At 38.7% G+C, this 20,661-nt stretch overlaps 1 protein-coding gene and 1 pseudogene across 2 annotated transcripts in view; one reads left to right on the forward strand and one right to left on the reverse strand.

Annotated features, from left to right (window-relative positions):
• The window catches only part of SLC23A2 (solute carrier family 23 member 2), a 116,445-nt gene that overhangs the window by 42,413 nt on the left and 53,371 nt on the right, over positions 1-20,661 (reverse strand). For both annotated transcript variants that reach the window (XM_069068880.1, XM_069068881.1), the window contains one exon: positions 11,632-11,899. In XM_069068880.1, coding sequence (XP_068924981.1) covers positions 11,632-11,736 — 105 coding nt within the window. In that variant the 5' untranslated portion in view covers positions 11,737-11,899. The remainder of the gene's footprint in view (positions 1-11,631; positions 11,900-20,661) is intronic.
• On the forward strand, positions 14,252-14,619 carry LOC138146923 (selenoprotein H pseudogene; annotated as a pseudogene).

A 20,661-nucleotide genomic window follows, 5' to 3' on the forward strand; every position in this document is an offset into this window, starting at 1 on the left:
ACTTAATATTGTTTCCCTGAAATGTTTTAAATCCACATTGGAGATACCAGGAATACATCCACACACTGCTCCCAAAAAATGTCTATCCTATTCTGTAACTGCCCAAAAACCCTGTGCAACTCATATACATGCCAGTACCTAGGGTTTCTTCTCCCATTTCCCCACAGATTCACCTTTTATAGGGACTTGCAATGGGGGGGCTAAGTGGGTAGAGAAGAATTGTAGAGAAAGAAGAAGACTATGTTAAGGCAAAATAGGGTAAGACAGCAAAGATTTGACAAACAGGACTAGCAGAGGGGAAAAAGTGGAAAAAACTGTGAAGGCAGAGAAACTTCTTAAAGTTTCTTAAAGAGATACCTTCAACCAGTATCTCTGATAAAGGCCTCATTTCTAAAATATAGAGAACTGGGTCAAATCTATAAGAATACAAGTCATTCCTCAACTGATAAATGGTCAAAGGATATGAACAGGCAGTTTTCTGAGGAAGAAATTATAGATATAGTCTATCTATAAGCATATGAAAAAATGCTCTAAATCACTATTGATTAGAGAAATGCAAATCAAAACAACTCTGAAGTACCACATCTCACCTGTGAGATTGGCTAACATGACAAAACAGGAAAATGATAAATTCTGGAGAAGATGTGGAAAAATTGGAACACTAAGGCATTGTTGGTGGAGTTGTGAACTGATCAAACCATTCTGGAGAGCAATCTGGAACTATGCCCAAAGGGCTATAAATAAGTGCATACCCTTTGACCCAGCAATACCACTTCTAGGGCTGTATCCCAAAGAGATCACAAAGTGGGAAAAAGAACTGTATGTACAAAAATATTTATAGCAGCTCTCTTTGTGGTGGTAAAGAACTGGAAATCAAGGGGATGCCCATCAATTAGGGAATGGCTGAACAAATTGTGGTATATGAATGTAATGGAGTACTACTGTGCTGTAAGAAATGAGGAGCAGACAGACTTCATAATAACCTGGAGAGACTTATATAAACTGATGCTGAGTGAGGAGAGCAGGACCAGGAGAATCACAGATACAATGTATGTGTGACGACTAACTTTGATAGACTGGGCTCCTCTCAGCAATGCAGTTATAAAATCAACTCCAAAAGACTCACGATGGAAAGGTCTATCCACATCCAGAGAAAGAACTACAGTCTGAATGCAGACTGAAGCAAACAACTTGCTCTCTCTTTTTGTTTTGTTTTATTTCTTCTTTCTCACTGCTCACTTTATTGGTAATAACTCATCTTCACAATATGACTAATGTTTAATGTGAAGGTATTTGTAGATCCTATATTTGATTGCATGCTGCCTTGGGGAGAAGAGGGGAGGAGAGAGAAGGGGGAGAAAATTTGGAACTCAAGGGATTGTAGAACTGAATACTGTAAACTAAAAGTAAATAAATTTAAAATCCTTTAAAAGAAAAGAAAATCCTTTTGGTGGAGTGTGTTTACCTTTTAAAATCTATTTTATTGATATTTTTCAAACAGCTTTTTAAAAATAATCCACAGTCTCTTAAAACACATTTTAATTTAATGCTAAAATCAGTTCATTGGGAAAAGGTTTTAAGATCTGTAAGGTTTTGGAGGAAGTGCCATTAAAACTGGTGGGTAGTACTAATTTTAAAGAGCTAATTACAATGTTAACAAAATATCTTAGAAAGTTTGTCTAAATGTAATCACATCTGTGGTTTTCCTTTATATTAATTATAGTATGACTTGGATAATAAGAAACTTCTATTGCCATTTCACTTCTTCAATGAGAAATTGTTCTCATATAACATTAACAAAAAAGCATTATAATTTGGGGGGATAAGATTCACATCGGTTGAGACCAGTCACTGTTTTCATTTCATTTTTCCTTCACTAAAGGTAAGTACCCAACTAAGTAAACAGGTGGCTGCTCTGCCTGACTTGACTATCAGTCAGTCTTTATTCGGTACTCAACAAGGTACACAGATTTTTGGACTACAGAGATCATATACTGAGTTGGTTTTATTCAGGTTTTTTCCCCTACAAGGATAATACAACAGTATCATTGAGTATCATTAAGAAAGCCTGTAAACATTTCTAAGAGTTAGAATAAGATTTATGATTTTAAAGCTTTTTAAGTCTCTGGAGTATCAAGTAATACATGTTAGTAATTTTATATGGAAAAAACTCTGGTGTTAACTAGTCACAGAACACAGTTTGTAAAACAGAAAGTAAGTCAATTAAGTTTTCAGTGTTCCAAGGTTGCCAATCTGCAAAGGTTAAAGGAGTTTCACATTAGGGGCTCCTATACCAATAAAATCACAGCTTTAGATTCAGCCTTCACCATCCCACCTCTAAACTCACTCTTAAGTAACAATTAAAAGATAGCAATTATAATAACAGACAAGTACTAGAATTTATATAGTACTTTAAGGTTTGTAAACTGTTTTATAAATATGATTTCATTTTATCTTCACAACAACCCTGGGAAGTTGGTACTATTATTATCCCAATTTTACAGATAAGGAAAATGAAGCAAAAAGGTTAAGTGACTTAAGGGTCACAGTGCCAGTAAATGTCTGAGGACAAATTTGAACTCAGGACTTCCCGACCCCAAAGCCATTGCTCTATCCAGCATGCTTACACTTGGTTGACTATGATGAATAAGGAATTTATAAACAAATGGGAAATGCCTAGGGCTCAAAAACCTGAGCAAGGCCAGAAGTTCTTAACCTCAGTTTTTAAATTGTTACTACCTATCTGGTTAACCGGGGTCTGTTTTAATGTGACTACCCCTAATGTTTACCTTATATTAACTGTATTGCTGTACTAACCTTAGTTTTAGAACAAAAAGGAAAAATCCTAAAGGGGAAAACATTCTACACTGACTTCTGAACAACAACAACAAAAGTAAAGCTATTATACTTCATGTCCTGCTCCCCCTCGCCCCCAAGTACTATAGTGTAGCGCACAAAACATGACTTGAAGTAGAAAATAGGATTTCTGGACGCACTAAAAATATCTCCATGATCACAGACCACTGAAAGTGAAGTGACCTGCCTCTAGTGACTGACATCTACTAATCTCATTTTCCTCAGCTATAGAATGGGACTAATACTTTCCCTATGTATTCTATCTCTCTCCTTCAGCAAACAGAAACTATTGTTGTTCATCCTCCCTTCTAGAAGAGGACCAATGATGTCAAGAAGGTGATGTCATGACTTGAAAGTGAATTGGGATTTAAGTGAGGCAGGACTATGCACCTCACTATCTCCTCCAGAGTCCTTGGAGTCCAGAGGCAAGACTGGCAATCAATCAATCAATAAACAAAGGGCTGGCAATCTCCCCAGAGGCAACGGGAGACCTTGGCCTTTTTAAGCTAAAGTCTTTCCCAGGTCTCAGTTTGTCTGGAACAACACCCATTCAGTGATTAAAGGCTAGGTAAGAAGTGAGGCAAAAGATGCTTTAAAGGTAAAGGCTTCCTTTACCTTCACAAAAGAATCATTCTGGGAGGGGAAGACCTCAGTTTCTGGCTAGAACCAAACAAAAACTACTTTCTACTGAAAAGAGGTATAAGGAAAGATTAATATATATTTGACAGTGCAAGACACATAGTGGAGTTTTCAATAAACACCTACCAACTGTCATGCTATAGTGCAATCTTTTTTTGTGGCTCCTATCAATTCTGAATTTATGGTAGAACCCTCTCCAAAAAGGAAGCAAGTAAATAACCTTAGAAGCAAATACTAAATTTTGCATTGCTTGGTTCTGTTAAACAAATCTCAAGTTTACTATCCATTTGAAAAATGTACTAGCATTGGTTAACTAGTACCTGTCAACAACTGACCACCCTGGTAAAATGGGGAAGATACACAGGCCTTCATCTTTTCAGACCATATTTCAATATAGTTCCTCTACAAAGATAAAATATTTGAAAAATTAAGAAACTGGAGCCTGAAATATAGGAGAGATAGATAAAAGTCAGATTTTTGTAGTGCTTTGATTCACCCTGGCTACACAGGGAAATGAAAAGGCTTGACCAAGCACACACAGCCAGTTAGTTGCCAAACCAAGAACAGAACTCTGGTCTCCTGAATCCAGGTCTGTAGTCTGTCCACTACATAGCTCTAGCTATTTGCTTAATGTGCTCCCAACCTTTTCCAGGCCTAGCAATATCTTTATAAAAGGGATCAGTTAGAAGGGCCTCAAAGCCATTAATCAATAAGCATTTAAGTGTTTACTACGTGCAAGGTTCTGTGCTAAGTGTTCAAAGCCAGTTCTTGCCTCCAGGAACTCACATTCTAGACAGGGACAGGGTGCATACTAGTATATGCACATACACACACAGACAGACCCATATAAAGCATAAACAAATTAACCTGAGAAGAGAACTCCAGGGATCAGGAAATGGGAAAAGCTTCACTTAGGGCTATATCTTGGAGAGAGCCAGTTCTTCTAGGAGGCTAAGATAAGGCGGGTGAGTATTACAGTCATGGTGATGGAGGATGGAGCATTGTGGAAAAGAAACAGCAAGCAGGTCACTTTGGCTGGAGAGTAGGGTTTGTAAATAGAAGAATAAGAAGACTAGAACAGAAGGAAGAGGCCAGATTGTAAAGAACTTTTAAATATCAAACACAGAATTTATATTTGATCCTAAAAGCAATAGGAAGCGCCAAGAGTAAGAGGTAACATGGTCAAACCTGGACCTGGGGTTCCAAAAGAGGAATCCAAGGAAGAGAAGTCAACAACTGCAAGTGTGCAGAATTCCAGGAAGAGAACTGAGAAAAGGTCACTCAATTTGACAATTAGGGAATTACTAGCAGTGCTAGAGAGAGTAATGATAATGTTTTTAAATTTACCAAGCATGTACTTCAAGGTACTGTGGAGAGAAAGAAAAAATTTCGATAGTCCCTGTCCTACAGGAGCTTATGTTTTGCTTAGAAAAGAGGGGGATGACATACAACACACATAGTAATTTGAGGGAAGAGTCCATTAATAACTTGGGAGGACCAGAGAAAGTCAGATGTCAAGGAGATATCCAAAAGGATACTTTTAACAAGATTAGGATTCTAAGAACTGAGGAGTTCAGCCTGCACAAGCATACAGGAATGGAATGGGTTCAGAGAAGAACCAGCACATCAGTTTGTCCAGAAATAAGATCATACAAAGCAGAGAAATACAAGCCCATAAAGATGATCACATTAACTTCAAATTAAGAAAGAGTGCACAGAAATGGCAACAGATTAAGAATGAAAGTTTAAGTGGTGAAGCATAAGGTAGCCAAAGTCTGTCTCATGGCCCAGTGGGTTAGAAGGCACGAAAGGAGAAACCTCCACTGGAGAGGGTGCCCCAAGATTCTTCTGGAGAAAGTCAACGTTTCATGAGTGTCAGAAGATACAGAATAAAGATTAAAAGACAAAATGAAAGAGAAAAGCAGAGTTTTAACGACACTGCTCTCTCCTAGTTCTCCCACCAGAGTGTTTTGCTGGATCATCCTCACTCTCCCCTGTAACCTTGAAGTTAGAGTAGCAAGTCTCTATTCTGGATCTTTTTTTTCCCCTCTCTCTACACTCTTTTCTTGGTAATTGCAACAGCTATCATGAATTCAATTACCATTTCTATGCAAATGACTCCCAGATCTCTATTTATAAACCTCTAATTCTGAGTTCCAGCCTCACATCTACAACTAGATGTCTACAATAAAGATCTCAACATGTTCAAAACAGAACTCACCCTCCCCACCACACCCATCTCCCTAATTTTCACATATCTGTCTAAGAAACCACCATCCCTTCTAGTTAGTAAGTCCATAACCTCAGAATCATCTGGGACACTTCCCTCTCTAATCTAATCAGCTGCCAAGCTTACAGATTCTACCTCTATAACATCTCTGACATGTCTCTATAATCTCACAAGCACCACCCTGAGGTTCTCATCTCCTCTTGCCTAGACTACAAGAGCCTTCCTGCCTTCAACCTCTCAACAATCCAATCCATCCTCAACAAAGGTAACAAAGTGATACTCCCAAGCAAACACTCAAACTCATATGTCATGTCTTCTTCCTCTAACCTTTCATGGCTCCTATTACCACGAGAATGGCATTTAAAGCTAGCGACAATCTGACAATCTGACTCCCCTCTATCTTCAGAGTGATCTTTCCTATGCATTCTCTGACACAACCTCATGGTGCCTCCTTATGGGCACCCTTCTTCTCCATGCCTCTGCAGAGGATGTCCTCTGTGCCTGGAACATAATACCCTCACTTCATCACCTCCACCTCTTAGAATCCTTAGCTCCCTTTAAAGCTCAGCTCAAGTACCATATCCTTGAAAATGTTCTCCCTAATAACCCACGTCTGAGTCCTCCTACCCCAGCTATTTTGAGCATATTTTGTACAGACTTAAGTGGGGAAGTGTTTCATCATTGTCTTGGGAGTACCCAGCATCTAGCACCATTTCCTGAAAATACTGGGTGCTTAATAGATTCTTTCTGAGTGAATAAATAACTGGAGGAATGGGATGAAGTAGAAGAGATGATAGTACAGAGAAAGGTAGAAAGAATTTTTAAATTTGTTTTGATGTTATATCATATCAGTGTATATGTGTGTATGCATCTGTGCTACACACCCAATAAGCCTTCCCTTGTACCAAAGATTTGAAAAAAAAAAAAAAAAGGCAAAAAAATGAATTGACTGTGTCTGATAGCATATGAAATGTTCTACCTCTACCTCACAATGAAGAGAAGCAGGTACATTTTCTCAGCTCTTCTTTAGTTTGGTCATTATAGTTATGTTAATAATTATATAGTATGCAATGTCATTTGTCCTTTTTTCCACTTATACTGTTGTAGCCATTGTATAGATTGCAAATCTCCCCCAATATTTCTAATTCTTCAAAATTTTTTTGCAAGAAAGTTAGGTGACCTATTTCAAAATGTGTAATATGGAAATATTTAATAAACTTTTTAAAGCACCCACTATATGCCAGGCACAGTGTATATTCAAATACATACTAAGTTGTTTAAATCTGCTTTATTTTCATGAAACTAACTAAAAGATACCAACTTTCCTTAAATCACACAGTAATTCAAATTCTTCATTGATAGAACAGGGCTAATGATATCATTGCCCTATTAATACCAACTGCTCTGGCATGTAAAGCCCTTCAAAATCTCCTGACAAAAGCCTTCCTGGTCTCACTGCACATTACTACTTTTATATAATTCTACAGTATAACCAGGCTGACATCTCTGCTGTTTATCATACACAATATCCCATCTCTTACCCCAATACTTTGCATGCTACCCACCCTGCTCATCTCAGAATTCCTAAGCTTCCTCCAAAGTTTAGCTCAAGCTACTCCCTGATACTTTCTTGGTCACTCTAGCTAATACTGCTTTCTCTGTGTTATATTTATATGTACACATAGATAATGTTTTCCTCCAATCAAATATAAGTGCCTTGAGGAAAGATGTTTCCCTTTTGTCTCTTAGCCCCAGAAGTGAGCACAGAATGTGGTACTTAATTGGTCCTTAACAAATGCTTTTGGAAGAATGTAACCTATTTATTATAAAGAGACTATAATAACTATAAAATCAGGACTGAATTTTAAGGGGAAAAAAATACAATATTCTGGAATTTAGTAAGTTAAAGGCTCTGACTGATGATCTAAGCCAGAGCATCTATCATTATTCACACAAAGAATTAAGTATTTTGGTCTCATATGTTTCCTCTGAAAATGAGACTATTTTTACCAATCCTTGCTTTAACTTCTTTCCTCTGTTTAGTTTAACCAAAAAAAAAAATCTTTTTTTGAAATTTGTCTCTTAGAAAATTATTGTTAAATGACTTTCTCACTAACAACCCTGTCTTTTCTCTGAAAGGAAAAAAAACCCCTATCTTTTTTCTACGTTCTATATCCCCTTAGGTCTCTGTATTTGCCATTATCATCCACTATAAACTTCCCACTACTCACCTCACTCCCTTTCCATTTATCCATCAGTCCACAAAGTTCTACCTCTTGTAATCATTAGCCTAGTTTACTGCGGGGCTGACTCACTGTCCCCTTTCAATAGATGCTTTGAGCTCCTTATCCTCTCTTTTAAAGTTCTACAACCCTAAGTCCCACCTACAATTTGACTTTCCCTCCCACTGCTAATTGTGCAGCTCCTCCCAAATCTGGACTGCTTGGTTTCATTGTTTTCTTTCAGGTACTTTACTATGCTTGCCAATTAGCCTTTCTATGTATCAGACAGCACTCCTTCATTTCTTTCTTAGTCTTATTCCTGAAAAATTCTCCCATGCAACACCTAATCCAACAACTATTTCAAACCTAGCTGCTGTTACCTTGGTATCCTTGTCTAAGAACTTAAAAATTACAACTCTGTCTCTTTTCACTCCTAGAAGCACCAATTACTTTCCCATTGTTCATAAAAAGTTCTCCACTTCATTTATTTCCTAGATTATAAAATCACTTTAATAAAAGTGTTAAGTATCAATTTACAGCAAAAGGAAAAGTCCAGCTACAAATGAAGGGGGAGGAAATTAAACCAGGTATTCTCTGATTTACTCTAAATTTCTACCAATTATGGGCTATAAGATTTCTGAAAAACTTAAGGTTTCAAAATAAGAACACAAGACAATAAATCAAATTTTGTAGTTTTTGCCTACACACAAGAAAAAAAATCCGACAAGTCAAATACTTTCATCTGAAGTTTTACAACAGACTGAAAATTAACATTTTTTTTACTACTTTCAACAAAGTTAGTCATGATGCCTGAACATGGAACACTCTTTCCCAAAAGTTTTGAAAATTATTTCTATGCTCAAAGATGCCAACATAAGTGATGTCTCATCTTAACCAGCTTGAAAGCCCATTCAACTGCACTAAAATGTGAAATTTTCAAGGTCTTCACATGAGACTTGTAGAGGGATGGAGTTTTTGAAAGGGATGCCTTATAACTGTACCTTTATCTTTAAGGAAAGATTCTTATGTCCTTCAACTCAACATCCCGAGTATTCTTAAGGAAGATAGAAAAAATACTAAGAAAATCTCAAACTAGTAAGTTCAATGATATTAAAATTATAATGGTACTGTCTAACTGAAAGAGTACATTCAATTCCAAGTGCTATCTCTAATACTTATTAGCTGTGAATGGGCACCTTTGTATAAAATGGACATAATAATGCTTCTAACTGTTACCTCAAAGGGTTACTATCAAGTATTTATAAAATCTATAGTGTTATATAAATAAGAACTTGAGTTAGTACCATTAGATATATTTTCTTATGTAATCTATTACACTATCATAACTCATTCACTGTTGTAATTTTTTATTTAGTTAGGCTGAGGTTCACTTTTTAAAAAGTTCACTTTTAAATCACCCCAAGCATATAGTTCACAAATCCTTACACACACAAACCCCTTTCTCCATTAAATAACTTACTGTTTCCATCCAAGGAAAAGGTATAAATATTCCTAGACAAACGGTTTTTAAAGAAGGTGGGGGAAGTAAAACCTTAAGTATTCTTAAAATATTTCCTCAAACCTGAGCTCAACAGTAAAATACTGACCCTGCTGAAATAAACAGTGGATTGTATTACATATCTGTGCCTATGCCAGCATTCATTAGTTCAGGTTATTAACTTGGTTTCTTCTGGAGGCCCAACAGATTCAAACAGTCAATAAGATATTAATCCATACATTACATTGGAACTGCAGAGCTGACATGCTATCTTTCCCTGGTTGTACTTTCCTGAAGGTATTACTGACAAATGGCAGCTCTTCTAACAATTTCTTCTATGTTTTTTGTTCTGATTTATTGCCATACTTCATTCACATGTATCCCAAAACCTACTATCTACTACCTTTAAAAATAAACGACAGGTTTATTCACATTATTTTCTAACTGCAGAGTTACTAGATAACAAACACTAGATTCAATCCCCCATGCACTCCTATAGGTATGGACTCTTACAAACCTTTGTATACTTAGGGAGGCAACTTTTGACTACTAAGAAATTACAGACAATAATGTTTATCTTAAAATCTATCAAGGCACTGCTCAACTACTAAAAAGAAAGAACTTCGAGTTCCTCCTGGGGACCTCCATTTGAAGAAGTGGGAAAATCAACCATGCTCACTCCTTTCTTCTTCTCCCAGCTCAGCTCTTGAACCTAAGGCCCAGGTCTGACACTGACTACCCATGTGTCCCTGAGCAAATCACTGAACTTCTCAGTGTCTCCAAGAAATGATGCATCTCCAAGATATGCCCTCAGACTAACCATTCTAAGCCCATTTCATTTTATCGTGTCTTCTATTTTTGTTGAAAAAGCTTCTAAGGAGAGTTCACTGGTCTTTGCTGAGATGTATAAGACTAAGGTAGTTGAAGAACTGACATTTCCTCCTTGTATTCCCCACTAGGCCTCCAGTTCTGCATTAAGTCTGAGTGTGATACTGCATAGGTAAAATATTAACAGGATCCATGACTTCATCAAGGTGGGTATTCCCTCCAGAGACAATGCTCCAATTCCCTTTTAACACAGTATTATTAGGCTCTTCATGAGTACTTTTACTCCCTAGCCAACTTCTGGAAAGAAGTAACAAGACCACATTTTAAATCAGTGAGATCTTATTTAAAGTATAAGGTAAAGGAAACATCAAAAATACAAAAACAATTTAAGTTCAAGTTCTGAAGGATTTTATTTCTCGGTATTTTTAAATGCAGAACTATGACCATACTACTAAAGCTAATTCTGAATTATTTTACAAGGAACTCTAAGGTATTATGATTGATATTCACCACATTAAGTAAAATAATGACTGACAATCTTGTACAGGAAAATCTTCACTGGTACAAAAGGCAATATCAAAGAAACCTTAAGGCAAACCACTCAAAGAGATTTTAAAACATAATCATTTAAGGTAATTTTAAACCTACCAGATTATCCTGCACCTTGAAAATAATGTTGGCATTATCTATAATACATCAAGTAATCTATCATATCTGGTTGACATCACTTATTCAGATAAAATTATTTCACCTTTAATTATGAACATTTGTATTCTGAACAATGAAATTTATTCATCTCCTAACTTGTAGCTCAAGTATAAAAGTTGAGTAATATCCTATCACGTTTTTGCTGATAAATTTAAGCCTCAATTTTTCCACATTGTGACCTAACCAGCTCTAAGTTTTTAATGACAATATATATATATCTCCTTCCTAGACTTAATTTTCAGTAAGTGCTTTTTAGTTTTTGTAAAAACAGGCCTAAAAAGGGGTGGCTAGGTGGCGCAGTAAATGCAGCACTGGCCCTGGAGTCAGGAGGACCTGAGTTCAAATCTGACCTCTGACACTTAACACAAAAACTATGTGACCTTGGTCAAGTCACTTAACCCCAACTGCCCTCCAAAAAGCAAAAAAAAAAGGCTTAAAAAAGGAAAAGTCGAAAATTAGCCACTAACACCACAGAAGTTCTCACAATCAACAGCACTCTCTTCCTCCAATGTCTTACCCTTGGATGAAAATGCACTTATTTGAGATATTATATTGGTTAAATACTGAAATTACTTAGAGTTCTGACTAAGAAGATTATAAATATTAATACTATTGTTAAATAATATTGTAAATATTAATAATATTGTTACCGGGAGAGTGAAGAAAGCAGGGTGTTTGGATTCATCTTCATATTTGCCCTCAGTGGAGTTTCCAGTCTCTACTGACTTTGATGTGGTGTTTTTGCCAATACCCATTGTTAAGAGAAAATGAATGTTTGCAGAGCAGCTTGGTTCCAGGGGATAGGGCTGTAGGTAACTATATGAGGAATGTGAGAGATTCAAAGAGCAGCTCTTCAAAAGTCAGAAGTATCAAGTCCTCAGAGAAGCATCCCGTTCCATTAGTACTACTTCTTAGGACCTAGAAGGGGGAAGGAAATAAGTCAAATGAATTCTAACAAATAAGGAGAAAGATAAAGTAGTTCAGTCCTTTGGAAAATAAAAATTGCATGTTATATGTACTTAGAAAAATGCCTCTAAGTTACATGTTGTGGAAATGTAATGGAAAAAATCTTTACACTATGACAGTAATGGAGAGAAAAAAATAGCGCAGATAACTCAAAGAAGCAAATAATTGAAAATATCATGTATTTTGCCTTGTCATAACCTCATTTTGACAATTACATTTGATATAGCCTAATATTAAAATTACCCTATAATAAAACTACACAAGCATAGCAATATTCAGTTAGGAAAGGGACATGCTAAAATCTTGTTCTTCCTGACTTCCCTATCTGTAAAAGAAACCCCATTTTCCCAGGCAGTGAAGCTAAGAACCTCAAGGGTCATTGGAGGGCCTCTGTGGAAGCTTTGAATTCAGAGGATCTCAGTGCATAACCTTTTCCTGATGATTCCTATCTGGGTTACCTCAGGCAAGTCACTTAAGCTCCCTCAGTTTCCTTCTCTGTAAAATGAGGGGCTGTATAAGATGGCCTCTGAAGTCTCTTGTAGCTCTAAACCAATGACCTTATGATCTTCAGCTTCTCCTTGTGACCCCAAACATCCTCAATTATCAAGCCCTATTAATTCAGGCTCTCTCTACCTCTTCTACTGAAACAGCCTCCTCACTGGCTTCCTCTGACTACCTCAGTCTCACTTTGTCCCAATACACTCTACATACTCCTCCTGCCAGACTGATGTCCTGATACACCGATATGATCTCCATTACTTCACTAATCAAAAATAAAAACTAAACTCAGTCTCACATTCAAGGCCAGAGATACCCTCAAATAGCATGGAAGTAAATAAATGTTTGTCTCTTTGAAAGCCCTTTACAACATATTTCAACTTCAACCTTCCTTCTTAGCCTGACCTCACATATCTCCCCTTACGTACTCTATTTTCCAGTCAAATTGGACATCCACAAAATACCTTCTATGCTTTTTCTACCTCTACAAAACTTCTGATCAGGTTATTCCCTAACACCAGAAATGGTCAACCACCTCGTCTCTTCCAGCTGAGATGTGATTTATCCTTCAGTGCTTAGCTCAAGTGCTAGCACCTCTACTAAGCCTCCCCTTGTGGAAGTAATTTTAACTTAGATCCAGTACTAGCTAGCTCCATGACCCTGAGCAAGTCACTTAACCTCTGTAGGCCTCAGTGTCCTCAACTATAAAAGGGGGACAATAACAGCACCTACCTTGAAGAATTACTTTGAGGATCAAATAAGATAATATTTGTAAAGCACTTATTACTATTAGTAGGCACTATACAAATGCTTACGCTCTTCCCTTTGTACCTCAAGTGGTCTGAGACCTTGAATGGCTCAAAACCTGAACGACAATACCCCAAGTTTAGAAAGGACCTAAAACTGGAAATGACCCACTCATGGTTTATGAAGTATTTACATTTCATGCTCCTTGGGAAGGTATGAAGAAGTTCTTATCCATTAGCTGCATAGTTGGTAGTTGTGAACTGATCCAACCATTCTGAAGAGCAATCTGGAACTATGCCCAAAGGGCTATAAAAATGTGCATACCCTTTGACCCAGCAATACCACTTCTAGGGCTCTATCCCAAAAAGATCATTCTATGATATCACTCTATCCCAAAAAGAAAAGGGTCCACATTTATAGCAGCTCTTTTTGTGGTGGCCAAGAACTGGAAATTGAGGGGATGTCCATCAATTGGTGAATGGCTGAACAAGTTGCAGTGTATGAATGTAATGGAATACTATTGTGCTTTAAGAAATGATGAGCAGGAGGATCTCAGAAAAACCAGGAAAGTCTTATATGAACTGATGCTGAGTGAAATGAGCAGAGAACGCTGTACAGTTACAGTCACATTGTATGATGACTTTGACAGGCTTGGCTCAAAGACAACTCCAAAAGCTGAAGATGGTAAATGCTATCCACATCCACAGAAGGAATTATGGAGTCTGAATGCAGATGAAGCATACTATTTGTTCTCTTTGGTTTTGCTTCTTCTTTCTCATGGTACATTCCACTAGTTATAATTCTTATTTACAACATGACTAATATGAAAATATGTTTAATATGAATGTATAAGTAGAGCCTATATCAGACTGCACACCATCCTGGGGAGGGGGGAAGGAAAAGGAAGGAGAGAAAATTTCAAACTCAAAAGTTTGTGTAACTGAATGTTGAAAACTAAAAATTAATTATTTTTTTTAGAAAGACTACCCATTAGGCACCGGAGCCGGGCAGCAAGCTTCGGGCTGGTGATCTCCACGTGCTTTGTCCCCTGCCCGCGCCATGGCTCCTCGCGGGAGGAAGCGCGAGGCAGACGCGTCGGCAGACGGGGAAGCCGAGAAACCGTAGAAAATGGCACAGGGCGGCGTTGCAGGAGAGGCCCGCGTGGTCACTGAGCACTGCCGCAGCTGACGTGTGTACACACGCCATGCGGAGGCGCTGAGCCTGGCCCGCCCGGAGCTGCCCGTGCTGCTGAGCCCTACCAAGCCCCACCGGAGCAGCTTCGAGGAGCAGCTTCGAGGTAACGCTGCAGCGCCCCGTCGGCAACCGCCTCGAGCTCTGGAGCGGGATTAAAAAGGGTCCCCCCCGGAAAGCTGAAGTTCCCCGAGCCCAGGCAGGTGGTGGCGGAGCTGAAGAAGCAGCTGGCCTAAGCCCGTGCGTCGGCGGGGCGCTGGTGGGGGCCCCTCCCTCCGAAGCCGGGCCCCTGACCGGGCCTCTCTGGTGCAGCTGCCCGCCCCCAGTGCGTTCGGAGCGTCCATGATGGAGCGTGGCCAAACCCGCAGCTGTGCCCCTGTAGCCGTGGTTCCGTCTGCTGGGAAGGGCAGCAGGCGCTGGGCCCTGGGCCCGGGCCGTCCGGTTGTCACTAAAGGCTTTGGTGCAGAAAAAAAACAACTACCCATTATCTAGTTAAAAGACCAGTCATAACTAATGGTCTTTAAAAAGCAAGCTAGTCAATTCTTCAAACACTAAAGAAAGTCAGGGAAAATAGTGGGTAATGTCTGTAAAGCAAAGATAGCAAGCTATGAAGGAAAAACTCGGCTTGACAGGGAATCACTTGTGGCCTTTTCCCATTTGCTTCCTCCAGAGTGTAGTGGTTGGGAGGAAGGAGATTTCTCTCTCTTCAACAGCCTTCCCACCCCCAAAATGGCATCTTTTAGTACACCATTGGCTCAGGAGACGGTATATCTAGGAGAGAACAGGTCCAAAAAATCCGAATGAGCAACCTGCCCAACAAAAACCATAACCAGAGGAAGAAGGGCAAGGACACTGAGAAAAGAAAGGCCTCCAAGGATGTGGGATACTACAGCACTGGGGCTGTGAGTTGCTTTGGGCATACTGTACTCTACTCTTCTCACACATGTTGAATTTTTTCAGAGACTACACTCCAGGTCAATGGTGGCAATGTTGCTATTACTATGGAAACTATCACCTTCATCATCAAAGAAGTGTTCAACCAAAAAAATAAAATAAACTGGCTATGTAGCAAGAGGAGCAGAAAACTAATGATAGCCCATTTACTGTCCAGGGAAAGCAAAAAAGTCTCCAACACATTAGATTTACAATTTGAGGTGATTTTGTGACATGGCATAGAAAGGAGAAATACAGGTTAAGGAGGCAAAGACAGATTGCTCTCTGGATCTTTGAAGGGAACATCCATATCTATGAAATCACAGTATTCAATTTGATACTCTGAGTAAAGGAAAATATTCATAACAATTAGCTATATCCAGAAGTAAAACGGACTCAGAAGGTAGTATTGCCTCCCTCTTTGGAGCAGTGTATATGGAAGTCTTCAAGTAAAAGCTGAATACTAGCAAGTTATTTGCAGGAAAGACTCTTGCTCCAGTAGAGCTGTTAGGCCAAATGGTCAATGAGATCCTTTCAAATTCTGAAATTCTGTTTTTTTTGGATTCATATAGCATTTATAATCTACTAAGAACTTTTCACATAACATTTGATTCTTACAACAACCCTAGAAAAGTTGTACAAATATTACTACCGTGTTTCCCCGATAATAAGACCTATCCCGAAAATAAGCCCTCCCCTTACTGTGTAAGATTCCTCTAAAATAAGCCCTCCCCCGAAAATAAGCCCTATTGAGATTGCTACTGTAGTGAAGGTGATCCCCTGCGCTACACGCTACATTACAGTACCCTCTGTATGCACCGCCCCCCCCCGTGAAACGCACGCCGCGCTCCGAGCTGCATCCAATCAGAGCTGCAGCAGTGAGTGTGTCATCCTATTCTTTATTGAATTCATTATTGAATAAAGGTACGTTTTTTTGTTCACATTTACCTGTTTATTAAAATTGCTGTCAATGTTCATTAAAATAAGCCCCCCCCTGAAAATAAGCCCTCTGGTGTTTTTCTGTCCAAAAAAATTTAAGACAGTGTCTTATTATCGGGGAAACATGGTATTCCCATTTTACAAATGAGGATACAAGACTTCATCTTGCCCAACATCATACAATTAATTCAATTGAGTAAATATTTCAGTGGACATCATGCTAGGTGTTGGGGATACAAAGACAAAGCAACAGAGTTCTTACCTTCATAGAGTATAGTAGTCTCCTAGGGGAATGATAAGTTGGGAGAAATACATGTTCTATATACAGATAAATTTAATAATATAAGGTAAGAAGTAAAAGGGGAAAAGGATTTTCTGTCTTCAAATATTTGAAAGGCTGTCATAAGGAAGATAAGATATACATATTAGCATTGCTCCAGAATGCAGAACTAAGAACCAATGGACAGAAATTAAAGAGAGGCAAAGAATATCACCTCTCTATGTTCAAGAATTATGGAATTCCCTTATCTGACCATAATCTATTGGTTTTCACCTTTCCCTCTGCCTTCCCTTTAAAAAGCCCTACTCTTCATCCATATTCTGCCCTCCAAATCCCTGACCCCTTAATTCTCTCCCAGGCCATCTCCCCTACTACACTAGCCACTCTCTCCTCTCCATCTTAACTCCTTGAAGAACCAATTCAACTCTACATTGTCCTCCACTCTTGAAGACTTGGTCCCTATTATCCACCAATTACTCCCAATTAAGCCTCAGCCCTAGATCACTCCCACCATTTATCACATTCACTCCTAAATACATGATGCTAAATGAATATGGAAAAAATCATGCAACTATTCTGAGTCCATTACAAATTTATATTACATAATTTCAAATGGGCCCTTGGCAATACTACTATACTTCCTTTATCAACTCACCATCCCACTCAGCACAGTGGTTCTTCCTAACCTTTTCAGACCTCCTCAAACCTCCTATAGCTCCCCGTCCCCCACTCTCTCAGCTGAGACTTTCGCCTAAAACTGAGGCCATTCACACTACAAACTCCCTTTTCTCTCCTCTTCCTCATCTCTTATCACTCAGGTGACTTCTGCCACTGTCTCCTCCTTCATGCCTTGATAAAACAGCCTTATTCTTTACCAAGGCAAATTCCTCTATTTGTTCAAGGGATCTCATTCCATCTCCACTCCTCTAATAGGCTGTTGCCTCTGTCTTCCTCATTATTTCACTTTTTTTAATCTTTCCCTCTCTGTTGGTTCATTTCCCACTACCTACAAACATGCTCACTTCTCCCCTATACTGAAAACCTCACTTGATCCATCCATCCCCAATTATCATCCTATATTTCTTTTGCCCTTTATAGCTTAACTTCTTTTTTTTAGTAGTTATTTAATAAATGTTTATTGATCAATTGATTGATTTATAAAATGCTTGCTTTCTCAGCTACCTAGGCCTCCATTTAGGAATCTTTTTTTATTTTATTTTATAGCTTAACTTCTCAAAAAAAAAAAAAAGCCATAGGTCCCTCTCCACTTACACTCTGGCTTCTGACCTTATCATTCCACTAAAACTCCGACCTCCAAAGTTACTAATGATCTCTTAGTTGCCAAATCCAATGGCCTTTTCTCAATCCTCCTTCTCCTTGAACTCCCAGTAGCCTTTGACACTATTCATAACTCTCTCTTCTATATTTTCTTTTCTCTTAGTTTTCAGGACACTACTCTCTCCTGGTTCTCCTCTTACCTATCTAACCACATCTTCTCTGTCTCCTTTCCTGGATCCTCCTCCATATCATGCCCTCTAACAGTCAAGGTTCTGTCCTGGACCCTCATTGTCTTTTCCCACTATTCTACTTCACTTGGTGATCTCATCAACTCCCATGGATTTAATTACCATCTCTATGCTGAGGATTCTCAGATCTATCTTTCCTGCCTCAACCTCTCTAATGACTTCCAATTTCACATCTCCAACTGCCTTTCAGATATCCCAAACTGGATTTCCATTAGATATAAACTCAATATATCCCAAAAGTAAACTCACTATCTTTCCCCCTAATCTGATCCCTGCCCCCCTTCAACCTTATTACTGTAAAGGGTCATACCATCCTTCCAGTCCTTCAACCTAGGTGTCACCCTTGACTCCTCACTATCACTTATCCCCTATACTATCACTAACCACCAAACCCCATATCCTATTTGTTGCTAAGGCCCGTTGATTTTACCTCTGCATCTCTCAAATATGGCCCATTATCTCCTCTGACACTGTCACTACTCTAATGCAAGTCCTCATCACCTAATGCCTGGACTATTGTAATAGCCTAGTCTCTCTCAAGCCCAATCTATCCTCCATTCAGCCACTAAAAAGTGATTTTCCTAAAACACATTTCCTAAAATCTCCAAAGGTTCCCCACTGACTCTAGGAGCAAATAAAAAAATGTTTGACATTCAGAGCTCTTCATAATATAATGCCCTCCTACCTTTCTGATTGTCTTATACCTTACTCCCCTCCAAGCATTGTTCAATCCAGTGACACTAGTCTCCTGGCTGTTTCATGAACAAGACACTCTATCTCTCAGCTCTGGGCATTTTCTCTGCCTGTCCCCCATGCCTGGAATGCTCTCCCTCCACTTCTTACCTTCCTGATTTTCTTCCCAACCAAAATTCTACCTTCTACAGGAAACCTTCACCTACCTCTCAGTTCTGGTGTCTTCCCTCTGTTAATTATTTCCAATTTATCATATGTGGAGCTTGCTTTGGACATATCTGTCTACATGTTGTCTGACCCATTAGACTGCAAACTCCTTGAGGGCAGATACTGTCTTTCGCTTCATTTTATATCCCCAGCACTTAGCACAGTGCCTAGCACATAGTAGGCACTTAAAAACGTTTATTGATTAACTGAAATGCAATCACATGAAAAAAATGTTCCAAACCATTAAAAACAATGAGACATTTAAGTTAGAACACGTGGAGATTATACTGCACACCCACAAAACTGGAAGGGCTGTGGAAAGCCAGGCATGCTGCCTTACTGTGAGTGGGATCATATACCGGCTCATTCATAGGATCTGGAAGGGACCTCAGAAATCACCAAGTCCAACTGCCTTCATTTTACACAGGAGGAAAATGAGGTCCATGGATGTGAAGCAGCTTGTGCCAAGTCACACATACAGTAAGAGCAGTAAGAACTGAAACCCAGGTCCTTTGACTCCAGAGCTGGCATTCTCTCCATGTTCTTTCCATGCTGCCAAAACAAACAATCTGGAGTCATGCAAGAAAAGTTTCTGAACTGTTTGCCCCTTTGACACAGGGATTCCCCTCTTGGGCATATACCCAAAGAGGCTCAAAAGACAGAGACAAAAGTTTCATATATCTCACAGTAACAATTCCAAAATAGATGCCCACTAATTGAGGAATGACTGAAAAAACCGAGATGAAAATATGTAGAGCCACAAAAACAAATTTTTATCACCATTTTATGACAATATTTTATAACCTCTGGGCTCAACACATACTAGGTGCTTTTAAAAACTGCTTATCTGACATTAATCTGAGACTAATGGTACAAATGCAACAAAATTCAGATCAAATGAAATTACTGATTATTTCTTCTAGAATGATATTAGAACATGTTTGCTTACTCTCAGCATGGCAGGCTACGAACACTTCTTATGAACTTTCTTGTGAAAGAAGTGAAGAAGCAGGTAACAAATAGCTGAGACTCCAAGATCAGAGTAGTAGGGGAGGGACACTGGCAGCAGGGTTAAGAGGCAGGACTCCAGTATTACAAATGAAGTATTCCACAAAATAGAAGGTCCATTTCTCCAGAATTAAGGTACTTAACAAGGAACCACTAGAGACTGGGGCTGGTTCTCTTTTTATCTTGTAATTTAAAATTGAAGCAAAGTAGCTTCTTAAAACTATAATACCTAAAAGCCACAGTTAAGGGGTCAGTCCCTGGGCCACAATTACTTAAGATATTATTTTTTTCCCTTTCACCAGAAAAATCACAAAATTCCCAGGTGTCCTCTATTGGATTCTAGCTGCCAACACTTTCCCTCTGTTCAATGGGTTCCCAATTCCAAGTTATCAATGTAGGTTCCTCTCCTCTTTTGTCTTGCCCCCAGGAAACAGAACCCTGACCTTTCTTTTAGTTATTGTAAGAGATTTGCTACAAAATATCACAATGTGGGAAATAAGGATGAAGGGAAGTAGTAAAACAAATTAGTAGTAAAAAAAAATCATAAAATAAAAAGAAAATAATTGTTCCATAGTTCCTACAGAATCTCACTTTTCTAAAGATTTGTTACTTTTATATATGCCATGGACCTGTTCCCTCCCCCAGGGCAGAAATATGAAACCAATGGATCCCTTCTCAGAATGTTTTAAAAT

Source organism: Petaurus breviceps, unplaced genomic scaffold (assembly GCF_028583685.1).
Source record: "Petaurus breviceps papuanus isolate PSGF00001 unplaced genomic scaffold, PetGlider_PUasm1.0 90775, whole genome shotgun sequence".
Classification (NCBI taxonomy): domain Eukaryota; kingdom Metazoa; phylum Chordata; class Mammalia; order Diprotodontia; family Petauridae; genus Petaurus; species Petaurus breviceps.